The sequence below is a fragment of the Musa acuminata genome, chromosome BXJ2-7 (genome assembly GCF_036884655.1).
Source record: "Musa acuminata AAA Group cultivar baxijiao chromosome BXJ2-7, Cavendish_Baxijiao_AAA, whole genome shotgun sequence".
Classification (NCBI taxonomy): Eukaryota; Viridiplantae; Streptophyta; class Magnoliopsida; order Zingiberales; family Musaceae; genus Musa; species Musa acuminata.
In genome coordinates, this window is record NC_088344.1 from 3,663,689 (window position 1) to 3,682,727 (window position 19,039).

The following is a 19,039-nucleotide window of genomic DNA, read 5'->3' on the forward strand; positions in this document are numbered from 1 at the left end:
TTTTTTTTTGGAAAGATGCATCGTAACCTTTAAATATTATGAAGACATCTCTATCACCATCCATCACAAAGAGCTTTCACTGGTCTCTTTTTCCTATTTCTTTTTCGTTGAATAATTTTACGTTAAATGTTCATTCTCTTTGCATCCATAATACTAAATATCATCCAAAGACCTAAATTTTTATCTCAACGTACCACGCTAAGATCTACTCCTATCAAAAAAATCCTCCTCGTCGACCTCTACATTGAGCAACTAATGTCTCACCATTTATGTTATTAGATTTATCTTTTTCTTATTAGCATCCGACACTAAAGCTTTTTCAACTGGTTCAAGAATTATTGTATCCATCATATACAACATCATCTCCACAAAGTAATAATATTTTATCTTTTGCATCAACGTTCGTATCAACTTTTTTCAATTGATCGAATATTCCCCTGAATATATTTAGATGCTATATCAATCTCTACCTTCCTCCATTTGTGGTCTATATAACTTTTACTTTAAATACAACTTGTTAATTAAGATTTTCGTTAGATAAAATTTTTTTAACTTATCCCAACGAATAGTTGTGGAGTCATTATAAATAATTATTAAGAATATTATTAGCGATGCAAAGATAAATAATACTGGGACACTTTGCCTCAAGTTTTTCTCAATCTTCATCGCTCATCTTTTCTTTTTAGTCTATTTACTCCTTCAATGTTTTTATTAGGTCTTGCAAAATCCTCTGTTATAGGATGAAACTATTTCTTTTATTAATTTTTTTATAGTAACACCAACAAAAACAATTGACGATATTCTTATTAAATCTCTAATCACCTGTCATATCATTTGTCAGGGAGAAACAGAAAAATTCATAATTCATACTTAAATTCTTCATCTTTTCTTATTTGTCTGTTTACTCCTTTAGGTTCATATCTTCCTGAATAAGAAAATCCTATGTTATAAGATGAATTTATTTCTTTCATTAAATTTTCTAATAGTAACACCAACAAAAACAATCAATTATATTCTTATTAAATCTCTAATCACCTAATCTTTTCACATCATTTGCTAGGGAGAAACAGAAGAATTCATAATTCACACTTGAATTATTCATCCTTCCATACACTTTGTTGATTGCCACAGGGACATTAACCGTGTAATTATACTTGCCAAGAGATACTATATCTTTCCAACTTGTTTATGATAATTCGACTTTTACACCCCCATGACTTCTGATTTATAGGTCAGTGCCATTCCCCATGAAGTTTACAGTTCATGGGACCAACGGAAACTGCACTGTGGGTCAGGGATTCATTCCATGGCCTGAGTATCTGGTTTTGTGCCATTGGAGATGGATTGGGGAGAATGTGAAGCTGCAGAGGCAGTCAACGAGTCTGCATGCCAAACTCTTGAGAATGGTCCAGAGCTATATTATCGTGATACATGGACCACCTGGATGTGTAGTTACTGCACCATTTCTTTCTCTTCGATTTGAGAAACCTCTGATGGACAGGAGGAATGTGGGACTCTTTCTGTAAGTTCTCACTTCCTGTAAGTTTCTGAATTGTTATCTTCATTTTTACATTTCTCTGTGTTCTTGATCCACAGTGCATGCCTTCTGTTGCTGCATGTTTGTTTCTGCTTGCACCTGTGACTGGAGAATTCATGTTCACTGATCCATTGGGCTGAAACATCACTTTCTTTGCATGCAACTTCTATCAACTATAGAACAACGAGAACCCAATGTTACTACTAATTCATCTGCTCTTTGGTTGTGCCGATTAGCAAACTAGTGAGTGCACTTTTCCAAATTTGTTTTCAGAAACTTCCAGTGAGGAGTTTTGTCTCCTGGCCAAGTGGTCCATTTGATTTATCTTCCATTATTGCATTCTGCAAGGAACAATCTCCAGCTTACACAACCTGAAGAGCTGCAGTTTGCTTGTTTGGAATGGTGGATGTTGCTACCAGTGGCTGAGACACAGAGACATGTATGGCTGGCCTTCTAGGCGTTTGGAAGGATAATATATTGAAATGCTTGTGGCCTTCCACCAAGGCACAAATTGAGGGTTGTTTCATTGGAAGTTTGGTCCCTCACCATTTAGAGTCATCATCAGTTGAAGCTGCAGGGCCTCTAATGTTGACACTTCACAACAATACAAGCAGGGCAAGATTGCACAAGATATCTTCATCTTTCACAGGAAATAAGACTGTGTATTGATCTTTCATTGATCCCTGGAGTGTTGGTGGGAGGGATCCTTTTGTACTTGGATTGTAACATAATAGTGAAAATGATATGAAGTCAGTGACAAGGTTGTGGTACCAACACAATATCTCAAGGTTTACAAGGTGAGACTGACACTACATATGAAGTAAAATATCTACAATTTATTTCAATGGAAAAAAAATAATTGATTTATAACGGCTATACGGGTATACTATTATTAATATAACTTAAATATTTTGGACTAATAGTTCAAACTGAATAAGCTAACGATGTGTCATGATAGTTATGACAATAAGATAGACGTGATATTAGATATGATGAGAGATTTAAGTAGAAAGAATCTATTCATCGCGTCTATGAAATTAAAATACCTTATTTTAGTCCTACATTTAAATGACGATAATTGTAACACTTTATTTTATTTCACGCAAGAAGTATCGAGGTCTAAAATGGGAAAGATAATAATACCTCATTTTTAGTTTTAAATAAGAAAATATAGCATCCCATTTTAGTATGTAATGTCTCATTTTAATCTTATAAGTATTAAAGTCTTAAATAAGAGATATAACACCTCATTTTAGTATCGAAATCACTCTCTTCTACTTTTCATTATGGTCATAGATTACGGTGATATAAGTGGACTAAAACACTAGTAATCTCCTCTTTTTCCTTTCCTTGTTCTGAACTGAAAGGGACATGAAGCCTCCAGTGGATACAATATCTTCTGAAGATATTGGCTTGTCAATGCACCATCGTATATATTGGAGGAAGATGATGATGCTCTTATCCACTCTAATCACCTCCTCCACTTGGTGAACTGAATCAAAGCTGTGTCACAGACCACAGATCATCAACCTATGGTGATTAGATTGAGACATGGAACTCCATTTGTTTCTTCTGTAGAAAAAGGATGGGTTTTGTCCTCTGCGCTTTGGCATTAAGAGGCTATTAGCAATCTACAAGTACTGCGAGTGGACCACTAACTTGAATTTGTGGCCTTAGCAACATCCTATGTCAAGAGGATGAGTTGAGCATGACGGTGTCATTAGCCATTTATGATCTAATTAAAATAGTCAAATATTCATTTTAGTCTCTATCGACAATTAACGTCTATCGACAATCAACATAAAACTATGTTAGATCTCACGAATATGAATCTTAACTGATCTTAATTATAGCAAAATATCTATATGATCGATCATTAATAATTGAGACTTATGATTTTATTTTTATTTTTATTATAACAAATGCTAATATTTTTTAGGTTAGAAATGGTGGTCCAGTATGTCGGTCATTTGTACCTATCCATTATATTCATTGAAAGAAACATATCATATCATAAACTCCTTTTATCTTATCTTTTATCATATCTTATATTTTAACTTGCAAGTGCTCATAAATCCTAAAAATTTAAGCTATTAGGAGAGAAATCAATGGATATTAAACTAATATTCTCTCAAACCAGAGAGGATGAAATTGACAATTTGTGATATTTGAATAACAATGTGTTAAGAATTGATCAAACTCTGAATAAATCTAATTGTTTGGAACAATTATTCTACAAAGAAAGAGAAGTACTCATAAAACTTTGCGATTCGTTGTGAGTTCATCAGATGAAGATTTGAGGTCTGTGGCGGTACGTGGAGGTTCGTGGGCCGCGAGTTCACTGGTACGTGGAGCAAACGCGCATGGTATCGGTCACCACACAACGCCGGGGAGGGAGGGCGAAAGAGTCAAGAACAGTGCAAGGACGCAAAGGAGGAGGCAATGTGATCTTGAAGTCCCACCATCCCTCACTTGACTGTGTATAAAGGTAGTACTGCGAGATCGCTCAGTCTCACCCGCCACCACCGCTATCCTCCAGCAGTGACAGGACTCGGAGGAGACGTCTCCTTGATGAACATGGCGTCGTTCTAAGGTTCTGTTTTCTGGTGGCTGATTGTTGCAGGAGATCATAAATTTCGTGTGAGATCAACCGAAGAGCAGTAATATGCATCGCAACCTCGATTAGGCTTCACTTCCGGTTCTTGTTTTGGCACAGCCAGCAATGGGAGATTGGAGAATCCGGTTGTCTCTGTGAGGTTGAAGGCTTACACGGCTTTGAGAAGAACAATACTGGCACGGTCGAGCAAATGCCGGTCCCTCTTGCTCCGTATCCCACACCTCCACCTCCATTAGCACCACCAAATGGTATCCTTGTGCCTCTCTCTCTCTCTCTCTCTCTCTCTCTCTCTCTCTCTCTCTCTCTCTCTAAATTATAGCCATATCTGTCACAAAGAACATGTAAATCGAACTAATTCTAGATTTTTTTATCTAACTATTTCTGGAAACATCAACCAAAAGCTTTTGGTACTTCCAATCTTTGATGCTTCCAACCAAAAAAGCCATAGCTCTTGATTTTAGGAATGGATTGTTAAGCTACATGACTTGTGTTGATTTCTAAGCTGTGATGAGATTACCAAATGCTGTTGCAGTAGTGCAAAAGAGGGAAACCCTATGCTCCTTTCTCTCGTCTCAGTTACTGCTACAGAACGTAAATGTTTCTTGGTTTCATGCTCAGGTGGGCAGAGCCAACTTGTTTGTTCTGGCTGTAGAAATCTCCTTCTCTATCCACAAGGGGCGAAATCAGTATGCTGTGCTGTTTGCAGAGCAGTGACCACTGTACCTCCTCCTGGTAATCTCATCTTTTCCCCATCACCGAGCAGCTTATCGTTCACAGCACATAGTGAGAGATCAGGAAGCCTTACGGGCCTCCTCAACGATCGATTCCTGCTTTGCAATGTCCACTCTGAGCAGATGTTTGAGTTTGCTGCAGGGACAGAAATGGCACAGTTGATCTGTGGAGGATGCCACACGCTACTGATGTATATACGAGGAGCAAGCAGCGTTCAGTGTTCTTGCTGTCACACGGTAAATCTGGCTCTGGAAGGTAAGCAGGTGCTCCTGATCAAAAGTCCAGTGTCAGATTTACTTGCTAAATTTCTCATAACATAAATGACATTTTCCAAAGACAATTGTTGCATGAAGATGACAATTACTGGCTCAATTAGTATCATTCTTTCACATATATTTACTGACAATGTGTGACACTCGAAAGAAATCCTGATGAAGCACATGGCAGACTCATTTCTTGACATTCCAATTCATTTATATGCAGTCCTTTGCAGGATAATTAACACAAAATGAACTTGAGACACTTTGGTGGCACACTGGTTGCCGATACCTAATCAGACATGCATTTAGATCCTCTTGAATCAGAAATTTTCTTTTTTTTAGAACAGCTAGCAGTAATAGAAAATTATCTAAAGGCCTTCTTTGGATCAATTTTTTGTGGGGTTATATTTTTTGCTGTTCTATGTAAAAGTATGTCTTTAAACTACAGCAGAGGCATATCAACAGATGCCTGAACATATTGTGTATACATGACTACTCTATCCGAAACACTATGGATACAACTTTTCCAAACACCTCTTTCTAAGCTTCACAAGTGTCCATCTGAATCTTGGAGCCATTCTCTGTCTACCTAAATTCTTAGTCCATGATGTAGCTAGAATATATAGGTTTCAATGTAGAGACATTTCATTTTCCTATTGTCATTAACAACTCACAAACATAAAAGAAGGGTTTATTTTATATATATATATATATATATTGCTTGCTGACACATATATTAAGTTCAATAAACATATTTGGTTCCAGCAAATCAGGTAGCACATGTGAATTGTGGGAACTGCCAAATGCTGCTGATGTATCAATATGGAGCAAGATCAGTGAAATGTGCAGTCTGCAACTTTGTCACTTCCATTGGGGTAAGTATCAACCAAATCTGTACAAAGTGATGATTGAGTTATGAAAGCCATGTTTAAATGTGAAAACACAATTTATAATGCTAAATCCTTCATGCTTTGATCACCTTTTTCATTGTTGAAGTCAGTGCCCTAAATGTTGTTCATTTGATAGGCTTCTCCAAGCACTGAGCAAAAAGCCTAGCATTTGAGTACCTTGAATCACAGAGCTTCTTCCATCTCTTATGCAAAGCTGTCTTGTGACACCAAATGTATAGAGCTTCTTCTCTAGGCTAATCCTTCCTTTTGGCATGTCTAAGGTGTGAAGGTCATCATGGAGAGCATGTCCTCAACTGAGCTTGGATGGCTAATATTTTCTTCTTCTGTCTTGTGTCAACTGTACTTTATGATGACATGATTTGCATCTCTGTGTCAAAATGTTGCAGAAGATTATTCAAAGGTTGTTATTGCATACCTTAAAGTTGTACTTCCCTCCCTTATTTTTTTCTTATCCAATTGCTCATCTGCTAATTATAATTATCTTTGATTACTGATATAATCTTAAATCCAGACTCTCATTTTAAATCCTGATTGAAAAAAATAAATCTAACACGTGGATTCCCCACCACTAACGCATCAACGAGGGCCGATGTGCACAGCGATGCTGACTGCAACAGCTTATACAACTCCTTACATCCGAGTAACGTCAATAACTTCAAAAATCATTTTCATGAAATAACTCTCCATGGAGTGGAGGCGATTATCAAAGCTATCCCTATCTATAAAATGTAAAATTTTAATTATCCTAAACTCAGCAATACTCTTCCCTACATCATTGATTTAAACAATGGCGAGACTTTGTCAGATACATCCAATGTAATTTTATCCAAACTACTTGGAATTGGACTTACGACAAACTCAGACCCAAACCAAGTTGACTTCATGACTTATGTTGAACGGTCGGACAATCAAAAATTAGTTTGGAGTCATTAAAATTCTGAATGCAGATCAAATTAGAAAACAGAAGTATATTAATAAGGATCAGAACAATACCATTACCATCTAATCAAACTGGGACAGAGCATAAGCATCTTTGATAAATAACCAAATCAACTTCACTTGCCAAAGGTGATAATTGCAGGACATGCTAAAATCTAGCACAAATGAAGGTCTTGCACAAAACCTACATGCCACTTGGTCTGACAAAAGCTTAATGTACCTCACCCTGTTTAAGCTCATTCATACCAATAGCAATATTTACACAAGACTCTCATAGACCATGGAGATGTAAGTTACAAACATCATTTGTACCTCATGTGGACTAAGGATTAAACTACTGGTTAGAGGTTTATTTAACCCACTAAATTTTAGCCTGGGTTAAAAATATCCCACCTAAGTTAAAGAATCCTCTCTCATCTTGTTTGCCCAACATGACAACTTAACCTGGATTAGCACCCCCAAAGAAAAAAAGGATCAACCAACATTGTCTAAAACCTTCAGCAATGAATCTCAAGCAATTTACTCTGGAAAGTTGTTATGAATATATATGTACACAAATATATATTCATAAAATTAGTAATTTTTATATTTATGTATATTATTATACAACAATAACAAAATCATAAAGTCCCAACTATTTATGCATAGTTTTATATAATAACAAAACTAAAAGATCTCGACCATTTGGGCTGAATACATCAATATTTTATTGTCGGTAAATTGATACATATTCTTATAAATTTCAAATACAATCAGCAACATAAAAGCATTAAAATTTTATAAGGCATTTAGATTTTCCAAAACTATTACATATATGATGACAGATATCTAAGAATGAGATTAATATTTACAACTCCCTCTTTACTATTTATAATTTTATTTTAATTTTTTTTAATATTGGTAACAATTGACTGCGAATAGTAAGATTCTATATAAAACCTCATTTAAATAATAAAGCTACGAAAATGAGATAAAATAAAACATCACCGCGAGGATTCGACTTCTTGGCTTATGATAAGAGGTCCACATGCACACCACCATCACAGCTATGGAAAGGCACCGCACATCACAATTCGCATTGCCTTGTCCCATCCTTTTAGAGCGATTGCGGAGAATTCATTGTTTTTGTGTTGTGATAGATGAAGAGATGGTAGTGCGCTTGTCCTCTTGTGTCGTTCGCCAGAGATGTCAATCGTATTCACATATTTATCTTCGGGTCATCCGATCACGATGGAGAAGATGATAAGTTGCAGTGCACCTGTTTGCCGAAATGAAAAGCCCACCGAAATCCGAGAAATCATGCAGGAAAACCCGATCTTTCTAGATCTAATCAAGTCTTCTGTCGAGAAACCGGCATGCGAAGCACGCCCTGGTGCTGCGCGATGATGAGAGAGAGGAACCTGCATGCAAGCAGGGAGGGAAGCTCCGGCGCGTAGAGGTATCGCCGCTTACGAAGGCCGCAGAAAAGATGTCCACGTCTCTGCGATGACCATGCGAGAAGAAATGGGGGAGAAATCGCTAGGGTGACACAGAAATGGTGGGAGGAACTAAGCCTCCTCGATGCCCTCCGGTCTCTTTTCCCTAATCGGTAACCGATAACCGATACGATTAAGGGCTTCATGTCCTCATCACCCATCAAACTCTATTTCATCGACAACCATTCTCATTTGCCCTAACTAATGTTTTAATTATAGTTTTAACAAACTATTAATTGGCTTAAATCGTTTGTAAAGAAGCAATTTTATCAATATAAACGAGAGAAAAATATGTAAAAAAATTATAATATTTATATATTAAAATTAAATTAATAAATGTATTTTTTATTAAATCTAAAGTATCGGTGTGATAATGACGTGTCAAATTACTTTCCAAATGATTCAATGAACTTTATCAGATTACATTTCGATCATTCATTTTCCGTAAAAGATGTCTGAGCCAATAACACTGTAGGTTTGGATAGAGACGGAGGCCGAAGTCGAGGGTAAGAGAGAAATTAAGTGATGGCCCACATGTTTGGCCGGCGTTCATGCACCCGACCGGAAGCGAGGACAACCGCGCGGCGGGCCCCACGTGAATCACCCACCCCGCCCGGGTTCATCCACCCGGCCAACGATGACAGCCAGCGCGCACCGAACCCCCCCCCCCCCCTTCGGCATCACGATGCGTGCGGGAATCCCCTCTTCGGATCAGATGCTGACACCTGTGCGTGGTGCGGCCGTCTCCATCCATCAGCCACGCCGGGCACCCGCGAGTGGAAAAGTTCACGTGCCACCACCTTGACATCGTGATACATGTGACCATATATCCTGACACGCATACCTAACTTATTAATCTAATCATCAGCGTCATTTCGCCGCTAAATGACAATTAATTTGGGGAGGGTCCGACTTCGCTCGTCCCGATCGCAACACGAAAGGGGCATCGGAATAATCCAGGGAGGATGATAAATGCTCGCTTACGATGAAAAGATTCGCCCCCTCTTGCAATCTTACCTTAGCTCAACTCAATTAACGTGACGGAAAGTCAACTCGCTGCGTACGACCGTAATTCGTGGCCGTGGGGAAAAGTCAAGTATTTGACCAAAGGAAAAGAATGGTGGCTCGTCTTCGGATCTCCCTGCCTCACACTTGATCACGCCGTCCACGTCTCCTATTCCGGTAGCCTTGCGGGCTCGGGTTCCATGCTCCACAGTGCACGGTGTGCCCACCGACAGCACGCAAGAGAGCGAAAGAGACAGTCGCGGCTCGCTCGTGTCCCCACCGACCTCAAGTCGCGACACAAGTCGTACCACCGTCGCCATCGATCCCACGGTTCGATTTGATGATGACATGGAATTATCTGTCCTACCTGGTGGTGCTGATTGTGCTGTGAATGTATCGATTCTCGATCGATGTTTATCAACTTAAAAGTGATCAAACAGATTAAATTTATTAGGAATTAAATTTTTTTATATTTGAAAATATTAATCCAATGATAAAGAAGAATATAAGAAATAAAAAATCTAATTTCTCGAGTCACAATATCGTTGGTGTCCTTATTGGATTATCGTGATTAAGTCAAAATTGGAAAGCTATGAGGGAGACAGACATTTACGAGAACTGTTGGAAAGAGCGTTTGTCCAATATATGTGACTCTCTTTTCCACGGCATGCATGCCATTTTCATACATCTACTAATTAGAGTCAAAATTGATGTAGCCATGGAATCTTCAACTTTGGTACCAAACAAAGATAGTCATCGGTACATCTATTCCTCATATATCGAGAAAAATGTGCACCAAAGCTGCCGTGTAAATATGAGCTTCTCAAATGATCCTCGACATGAATTAGAAAAATGGACACTCGTAACAACAGTAACATTATCTCCTCATCCTTTTCTGTAGATCGATCCGATAAATTAATATAATTTTTTTATTATAATAATTTTGAATAGAATTATAATATAAAAATCTCCTGATTGTTCTTATTCATAAACCGACGATAATACTTATTTGAGATTAAATATTAAGTCTTAAGTCAATTTACGTTAATTATTATTTTTGAATAAATTTAAGATATCAAAAATATTATAAGCCTATTAAAAATATTTTAAATAATAATATGGATTTTATATATTTGAGATTCTTTCATCATAAATCTGTCCGTACAATATAAACTGTCTTAACTATTTTGTCAGGTGATATTATAAGATTATAATAAATAATAATATTTTAATATATATATATATATATATATATATATATATATATTTGAGAAAAAAACAGAATATTCAAGATTTTTCTCGTAATGGGAACAGTGTTACGCATCATCCGAAAAAGTGGATCCGATCCGAACCTGGAGAAGGTTAAGTCGGATCACATCGAGAAGCGAAAACCCGATAAGAAGTTACCACTTTCCGCGAGAGGGGACAGGGAACAGCGTCGCTGTCGTGCGACAAACCTGGAGCCCTCCAGTAGGCCCCATGGGTCCCACCCCGCTAAACCCAATTGCCCCTCCGTCCGCTATTAAAGGCCAATTCAACTGCCGCATCAAACCAACCACCCCTCCTGCCTTCCCTCGCTCGGCGGCCAACTCCACCGACGGTGACCGCACCCTATCCCCCCTCTCCTACTCCTCTGGATGCAACGGTCGGATCACCGCCGCGCTTTCATGAACCTTTGGAACGACGACAACACCTCCGTCATGGAGGCCTTCCTCTCCTCCTCGGCCACCGTCGCCGCCCCCGACCACCACAGCTTCTGGCCACCGCTACCTCCGCCTCCGGCTTCCATCCCCGCTTCCTCCTCATCCACCACCTCCTCCACCCATTCCACCGTCACCTCATCGGCTCCGGCGCACTTCAGCCCGGACACCCTCCAGCAGCGCCTCCATTCGCTGATCGAGGGAGCCCGGGAGAAATGGACCTACGCCATCTTCTGGCAGTCCTCCCCTGCCAGCGGTGCCGCCGTTCTCACCTGGGGCGACGGCTACTACAGGGGCTGCGAGGAGGACAAGCGGAAGCCGCTCCGCAGCGGTGCGTCGTCGGCGGCGGAACAGGAGCATCGCAAGCACGTGCTCCGGGAGCTCAACGCCCTCATCTACGGGGGATGCGGCGGAGGCGACGACGCGGCGGACGAGGAGGTCACCGACACCGAGTGGTTCTTCCTCGTGTCCATGACCCAGACCTTCGCTCCCGGCGCTGGCCACCCCGGCCAGGCTTTTCTCTCAGGCTCGCCGGCCTGGATCGCCGGGGCGGACCGCATGGCGGCGGCACCGTGTGAGCGGGTGCGGCAGGCGCAGGCATTCGGGCTGAGGACGATGGCCTGCGTCCCCCTGGAGAGCGGCGTCGTGGAGCTCGGTTCGACGCACGACATCTTCCAGAGCTCGGAGATCTTGAGCAAGGTCAGATTACTCTTCGGCCAAGGCAGTGGCCGCCGACCCGCGGCCGCATCCTGGCCTACACCGCAGCCGGCGGTGGCGGAGCAGGGGTTGCTGGATCCCTGCATGCTCTGGATGTCGGAGCCTTCGGCGCCGAAGCCCCCTTCTCATTTCGATAAACCCAATTCCGGCAGTCTCACCGAAAACCCTAACCTCAATTTCACCGGCGAGATCAAAACGATTCCCTCCACTCCCGTCGGCGGAGGCGGAGGAACCCTCTACGTCGACAACCACATCCCGTATGAGATCAAGAAGGCGACGTCAAGGGAGAGCAACGACGAGGCATTCCTTTCCTCGTCCGCTGATGTCGTGGTGGCGGAAGTGAAGTCCGAGGGCGGTTGCGGCGGCGGGAATCTCTTCGGCGCAGACTCGGACCACTCGGACCTCGAGGCGTCGGCCCGGGAGGTGACAAGCAGCGCCGTAATGGAGCCCCCGGAGAAAAGGCCCAAGAAGCGCGGCCGGAAGCCTGCCAACGGCCGCGAGGAGCCGCTCGACCACGTGGAGGCAGAGCGGCAGCGCCGGGAGAAGCTGAACCAGCGGTTCTACGCCCTCCGCTCCGTCGTCCCCAACGTGTCCAAGATGGACAAGGCCTCCCTCCTCGCCGACGCCGTCACCTACATCAACGAGCTCCGCTCCAAGATGCAGGCTCTCGAGTCCGACAAACGAAAGCTGCAGTCGGAGCTCGGCGTCCTCAAGATGGAAAGAGAGTCCGGATCCGGCCGCCAGATGCCGCCTGCGGGCCCCAGGCCCGCCGCATCGAACTGGCCCGGGCGCTGCAGCGAAGTGGAGGTGGAGGTGAAGATACTGGGCTGGGAGGCCATGATTCGGGTGCAGTGCGACAGGAGGTGCCACCCGTCGGCGAGGCTGATGATGGCGTTGAGGGAACTGGACCTCGAGGTGTACTACGCCAACGTCTCGGTGGTGAAGGACCTCATGATCCAGCAGGTGACCGTGAAGATGACGAGCCGCATCTACACCCAGGAGCAGCTCACTGCCGCGCTGTTCGCCAGCGTAACAGCTGATCATCCTCCTCACGCCATGTAGAGCCAGCACACGCGAGCTTCGTCGCCGGCTACTACTGTAGCTCGGGGTACAGCGTCACTGCTCCTATTACCACATATGTCAGAATCTAGAGCAGCCACTGCCGCATCTCTGCGTTAGATCTGCAGTAGAATAGGCCATCAGATCTCTTGTTCTGTGTAGACCACAAGTGCATGATTTATCATCCAAGTCGAGTTGTTGGATCAAACGAGCGCAAGATAATACTCCACACTGTAAACTTTGTTAATCGAGAGCTTAAGAGCAAGTGCTCGTGGATGATCACCTTTGCAGCCATGGATCTTAAAGCCTGAATTCCCTTTTGTCTAAGCTCCGATGATGATGATGATGATGATGATAGCAGACAACATCTGCCCACCTTTTTCCTCAACGTGGATATACACGAACGATTTACACAAGAATTCACAGCTCCATTTTGCTGTGGGACAAGCAGTAGCTATCGGTCCACCTTTTTCCTCAACGTGAAATCGTGGCCATGCGTCACCAATGTGTAAAACGTTTCTTCCCAATCCACCATGACTTGCGAACTCCTACAAGCACAAAGGTTGAAGTCGAGGTGGAAATGTGTTACGTGCGGGCCCACCATTTGAAACCTCGTGTCTGGTCGGAGATGGAGCGATGGGGCATTGCAACCCGGCTTGTCGGTGCAAGACGCTGTTGTTGCTCAGGTCTCTGTCGGCGTCTTCTCCGTGTCAGGTCACTGTCATCCAGCCAAACTGGGCAGCGGGTGGGGAAGACGGAGATGCAGTCCGCGGTGGCTGACATGTCGTTCCCCGAAGGTTAAGGAACTCGGTCGTGCCTCATGAAACCCCTCATGCATAGTCGGGGCAATCCGAGGTGAGCTCCTCTGTGTTCAGTGTCCACGTTGGGAAGAAAGAGACACCCTCTCCTTGCAAAGGAAAATGGGATAAAGATGGAAGACATGATGTAGAAAGAATCTTTAAATACTCGTAGTGTTTTTTCTTTGATATTTGAATTCTTCTTTGTCTTCATTAATGTGATACAAATAATTCAAAAATGTTTGTGATCTCAGTCTCTTCCATACGTATCAAAAACAAATTAGTGGGGAAACATAAGCCCACACTTCCTGAAGAAACTACTTTTCTTACCATCTACTTTCGCAATGGAATCAAATCATGCATACATGAAAAGGGAGATGGTGGTGAAGAAAGGTAGTGGCATCTGCCAAGCTTTCGCTCCCTCTCCCTACTTTTCCAACACTCTTTATCTCTTACTTTTCTGAGATCTCTCTCTCTCTCTCTCTCTCTCTCTCGCTTACCATAATTTCTGGACCGCTTCAAGAGAATGATTACCCATCATTAGATCGGTTCATCTAACAGTCTGTTTAAGACCATTTGTCGTTCTTCCATCTTTTATTTCCTTTCTTTCTATTTTTGTTCATGTTAATAATGTAAAATTATTATCATATATTATGCACTGATTTAAGTTTAATTAAAACCCCATGATCAAGATTAAGCTACTCATGTGGCCTAATCCAATTTATGCTTAGATGTAAGAAATTTTAGGGTATTCCTTTTTTTTAATTAATTCAAAATACAGAACTAAGAAGAGAAAAAGGAAGACATACTTTAGAACTTAATTATTTATTTATTTATTTATTTATTTATTATTATTATTATTATTATTATGATAAAAAAGATCATTTTGATATTTTTGGTACTGACATTTCAAAGAAATAGTCAGCACACCTGAACACATGACATGTGTTTTGTTTATCTAAGTCGAACTTTTTGATCGTGATGCCCAATCTCTCTCTCTCATCTTCTCTAAGAGCAATCCCTAACTAGCTCTGATGATCACTCCATATTCTGATTTTATTCTATATTCGAAGAAAATTTTCTTTTCAGTATAGGATTGATCGTTTTTTTTTTTTTTTTTAATATGAAACCTTTCTCTCACTCCTAATTTTAGATTTTCTTATCATGCCTAATTTGAGTTTATCATGGGAGCAATCCCTAACTAGCTCTGTTGATCACTCCATATTCTAATTTTATTCCATATTCAAAGAAAATTTTCTTTTCAGTGTAGGATCGATCGTTTTTTTTTATATAAAACCTTTCTCTCACTCCTAATTTTAGATTTTCTTAATAATGAGATAGGGATCCTTTTCTTTTGTGATAAAAAAATAGCGATCAATTCGATACCTTTTTTTGTCAGGTCGTCGATACCTCGGTATTATATGATTAATACTACAGTGTTACATAATTAATACCTCGACATTACATTTCTAGTATTTGAACATTATATACCTGATATGACATTATCTTCTATATGTTACCAACTAGGAGAGAAGCGTGTGATGCAACATAATTCCACCATGGTCGTGATTTGATGCAACACAATTCAGTCATGATCAAGACATTGTATCTCTTTTTGCATTTGACTCTAAAAGTCTTGGAGTTCAATCTAGCCTTACTCTCTAAACTAAATTAAGTTTGGAGAGGCTTTGTTGCACATGGCCTTACACCTCACTGCTTAAACTAAGAAATTTACTATTTATAATCTTTGCTATTAACAACCCTCTAAAAATATAATAAAAATATTGTTTTATTATTTGTAACTCTAGCATTATTGATTTTATCCTTTTTTTTTTTTGCTTCACAATCCCTTATTTCATCCTGCTCCTCGTTGTCGCCATCATTTACTCTCGATGATGCTCACTAGTGATGTCATCACCATTGACACTATTTATCACTACTACCGATACTCACTAACCACTTGACATTATGCTTCGAGGAGGAATAAGAAGAAAAGGAAGAAGATGATATTTATGTCTATTTGTGAATAGATAGTTTAGAAATATTATTTTTAAAAAAAATAGTATTGTAAATAGGAAAGAGTGGGTTGTAAATAGTAATCTTCTAATTTAATTTAAGCATTAGATTGACTTTGTCAAGAACTCTTGATACAGTTTTGTAAAGTTTGAAATCTTAAACATCTATTTGGCGTTTCTCGACATCAATAAAAAATAAATACGGAATAAGATATCGATTAACTTTGAATCGATATCTATCAGGTAATCAAATTTTCACTTAATAAATTGGAGAAGGGTTTTTTTTTTCTCCATGTCCAAGTTTTCCTCTTTGTTCGTTGTTAGAGAGATATAGATCTTCTTTTGATTCAAGAAATGAGGTTTCGTTTCTTCATGTACTTTTGTTTTCTTTGTTATGCTTTCTAGGGTTTTGACCGAAACCTGGGTGAGCCTAATGGGCATAATTCACTCTTAGCCCTATAAATCTAGAATTTTCTTGATAGTAAACGATAGATCATCTTTTTGGTTAGGAATCAAGATTTGTTTTCTTTAGTGTTCAAGTTTTTTCTTTGTTGTGCTTTCTAGGATTTCAACCTAATCCTAATTTGAACTTTATATGTGTGATTCTATGTATATAATATCAGGTATTTAGGTTCCCAATTTGCATTATGAATTGGGAAAAAGATTGGTACATTCTCGATTTTGGCTTTGACTTTGAGCGCTCTATCGTGATTACATCAGTTTATCTAGATTGATCCAACTTTTAGGTAGAATAACTTTTCCTAAAAATTCTTCTACTTGGCGAGAGATTTATGTCTCCATGCTTATCCTTACACGAGGGGTGGTTAGGTATTCAATTGATACATGGATTATATTACATCTTTTTAAGTGTAAAAATTACTTTTAGAAATTGGAGATATGTGGGGGAGTTTACTATTTAGAGCTCCCTTCTTACGATTCACCACTCCCTCCCTGACTACTCATAATCACTTAAGAAATTAATAAAATAATATTTTACTACCCATAACCCTTTTAATTTTATTTTTACCTTTATTTATTTTTTTTCTCTCCCACAACTCCTCATGCTTATATCCTACATCGACTCTCTCCAATGTCTCATCTACACACTTTACTGGGCAGTTTACAAAGACCTGAAAATGATGTCTTCTAGGTTATTATAGAATGTATATAAGCCTAAAATATTAAATCATTGTGATACATGTCAAAACTATTTCTCACCTTCTCCTTTTTAATCTTACATGCAAGTTTTGAGGGTTATTGAAATCATATGAATCAATGATGAACATCTTGTTTCTTTAAATTGTTCTTCTAGTAACATTATCATGAGCTTGTCTTCTTAAATGATAGTATTGTAACATACCTTGTTAGAGGTCAGCTCACTAATTAAGTACTGAAATGTTTTTCAAATACTTTTGGATGGAAAAAGATCTATTCAGGAATCACTCTGAAAATTCAAGATGATGCCATTCTCCTAAACATGACATGCGGAGTGGAAGCAACACATATGGGCTCCAATCATTGGGCTTATGAGAGATGACTTCTTCCATGAAAAATTTGAGGTCTGCTGTAGTTATAATTGGATAATTATTAGGTCAGAGTGGTCATAAACTTTAATAAACTTGACAAAATCCATGAAAAACTTGCTCATTCTTTTGTACTTTTTATCCTAGAAAGTCAACAACTATTACTACTTTGCTTAGCTCTTCCAGGATTAAAAGTTGTGAATTTTCTTTTATCCTTCTTCTTTAGCTTCATAACCTTCTCTTCTCTTCTTTTCTTTTCCCTGTTGACAGTGCTAAGGCTTATCACTTTCAGGTTCCATCACTGTTTGCAGTGTATGGTAAACAACAAATCTTCATCATCATCTTTGGCCCTTGTAGCAGTTCTTGTAAACCTTTATGTTCATTTCCTTTTGTCTGTGGCACCTTATGCCACCCTTCTTCACCACCTCCATACCTCACTCATGTATCCTCCTGGGGGATTATCTATTGATCCTTCAATTCCTCCGGAGTTCCTATCAAACATATCAAATGTGTATTTGGTTTTGTTGTCATGAATGTAGTACAGAGGGAATTCAACAACACAGACATTGAGCTGAAACAACCAGTCAGCTGGTTTCTACAAAATATGCTGGTTCCTGAATAATGTCACACTTCTGCTACAAGTGCCATGCATCAGTTGGTGAGACATTGTTCTTTTTCTTTGGATATCTTGTCAGCTAAGCATCTTAGCTTGTTTGCTATTTGTTTATCAATTAAGCACTTTGTATCTGAGGTGGTTCAGTTGCATCCATTTTGAGAAAATTGTGGTGAGACTGGCACCATGTCAAGATGAGCAGACAACTTGAGGTGTGAAATATATGAACATCTTGATTGAAACTTGGAAACTAAATGCAGCAACAAAAGAGATTTTTTTTTTTGGACATAGTATTCGAAAAGCAGAAAATTTTTCATGACTTGGAAGAAGCTCTAAATTGAAAGTTTTCGACTTTTCATCACTGGAAAGATATCAGACTGTGGCAGAATGAAATTTGCCAAAAATGAGTTCAAAAACTCAACATTATGATCTTGTTGGTAGGTAAGAACAAGCATTCAGATGGAGATGCTTTAGGCCATCCAACAGTGTTGATGAAATTGTGTTCCTATCTAAATGTCCTTTGTGTTGTTCTCGGTTATGATGAACATTTGCAAAGATACCATGTGGTGTTTGTCATTACCATGTCCTGCAGCATGTTAGATTATATGCAGTAGAATATATATTACTTGATATTTGATGCCTCTTTCAATGTTACTTGTTCTCTATTCTTAGTTTCATTTATGAAACTAGGGAAGCTGCTGCCACACTCCTACACCAATCTCAATAAATACATGGATGTTCAGCAGAGATATCAGAAAATGTATCCATTTGAGAACTATATATGATGGCAATTCTATGCTGAACAGGACATTGTCCTCATTTTTCAGATGTGATACACAAAAAAGCTTAAACTGGTCTTGGCAGAATGCATGAGCATTTCAAGGAGATTGGTATATAAAATTTGAGACCGAGGTTAGTGCCAAGTAAAATTTAGACATGATGAAGAAAATTGTTTTTAGCTAAAAATTACAGAAAGCATTTATGTATGCTTCCAATCTAAATAAGCACTCCTTGAGGGGTCTTGATCAAACTTGATCTCTGCTTTGTTTCAATGCTGCTGTCTTTTGCCACACTGTAACACATTGTTGTTGTGGCTTTTTGGTAGCAATTAGGAACAGAGATTTGTATTTTTGTGTTTG

General features: G+C 39.8%; 2 protein-coding genes and 1 long non-coding RNA gene across 4 annotated transcripts; 2 read left to right on the plus strand and 1 right to left on the minus strand.

Annotated features, from left to right (window-relative positions):
• The first annotated feature begins 4,268 nt into the window (after positions 1-4,268).
• LOC135616688 (protein LSD1-like) lies at positions 4,269-6,471 on the plus strand. 2 transcript variants are annotated; one of them, XM_065116142.1, is made up of 5 exons: positions 4,269-4,402; positions 4,773-4,886; positions 5,028-5,141; positions 5,912-6,021; positions 6,173-6,471. In XM_065116142.1, exons 1-5 carry the CDS (start codon positions 4,345-4,347, stop codon positions 6,200-6,202), a joined length of 426 nt encoding a protein of 141 aa, XP_064972214.1. In that variant the 5' UTR covers positions 4,269-4,344; the 3' UTR covers positions 6,203-6,471. The 2 variants fall into 2 exon arrangements, with proteins under 2 accessions (XP_064972214.1, XP_064972215.1); XM_065116143.1 differs by having other exon boundaries at positions 5,034-5,141.
• Positions 5,850-6,264, minus strand: LOC135616689 (uncharacterized). The gene is made up of 2 exons (XR_010488444.1): positions 6,126-6,264; positions 5,850-6,038 (listed from the first exon to the last, which is right to left on the minus strand). It is a non-coding gene; the product is annotated as an uncharacterized LOC135616689 (long non-coding RNA).
• Positions 6,472-11,017: 4,546 nt separating the features above from the next.
• On the plus strand, positions 11,018-13,246 carry LOC135616687 (transcription factor MYC2-like). Its single transcript, XM_065116140.1, has one exon. It carries the CDS (start codon positions 11,114-11,116, stop codon positions 12,953-12,955), a length of 1,842 nt encoding a protein of 613 aa, XP_064972212.1. The 5' UTR covers positions 11,018-11,113; the 3' UTR covers positions 12,956-13,246.
• Positions 13,247-19,039: the final 5,793 nt, after the last annotated feature.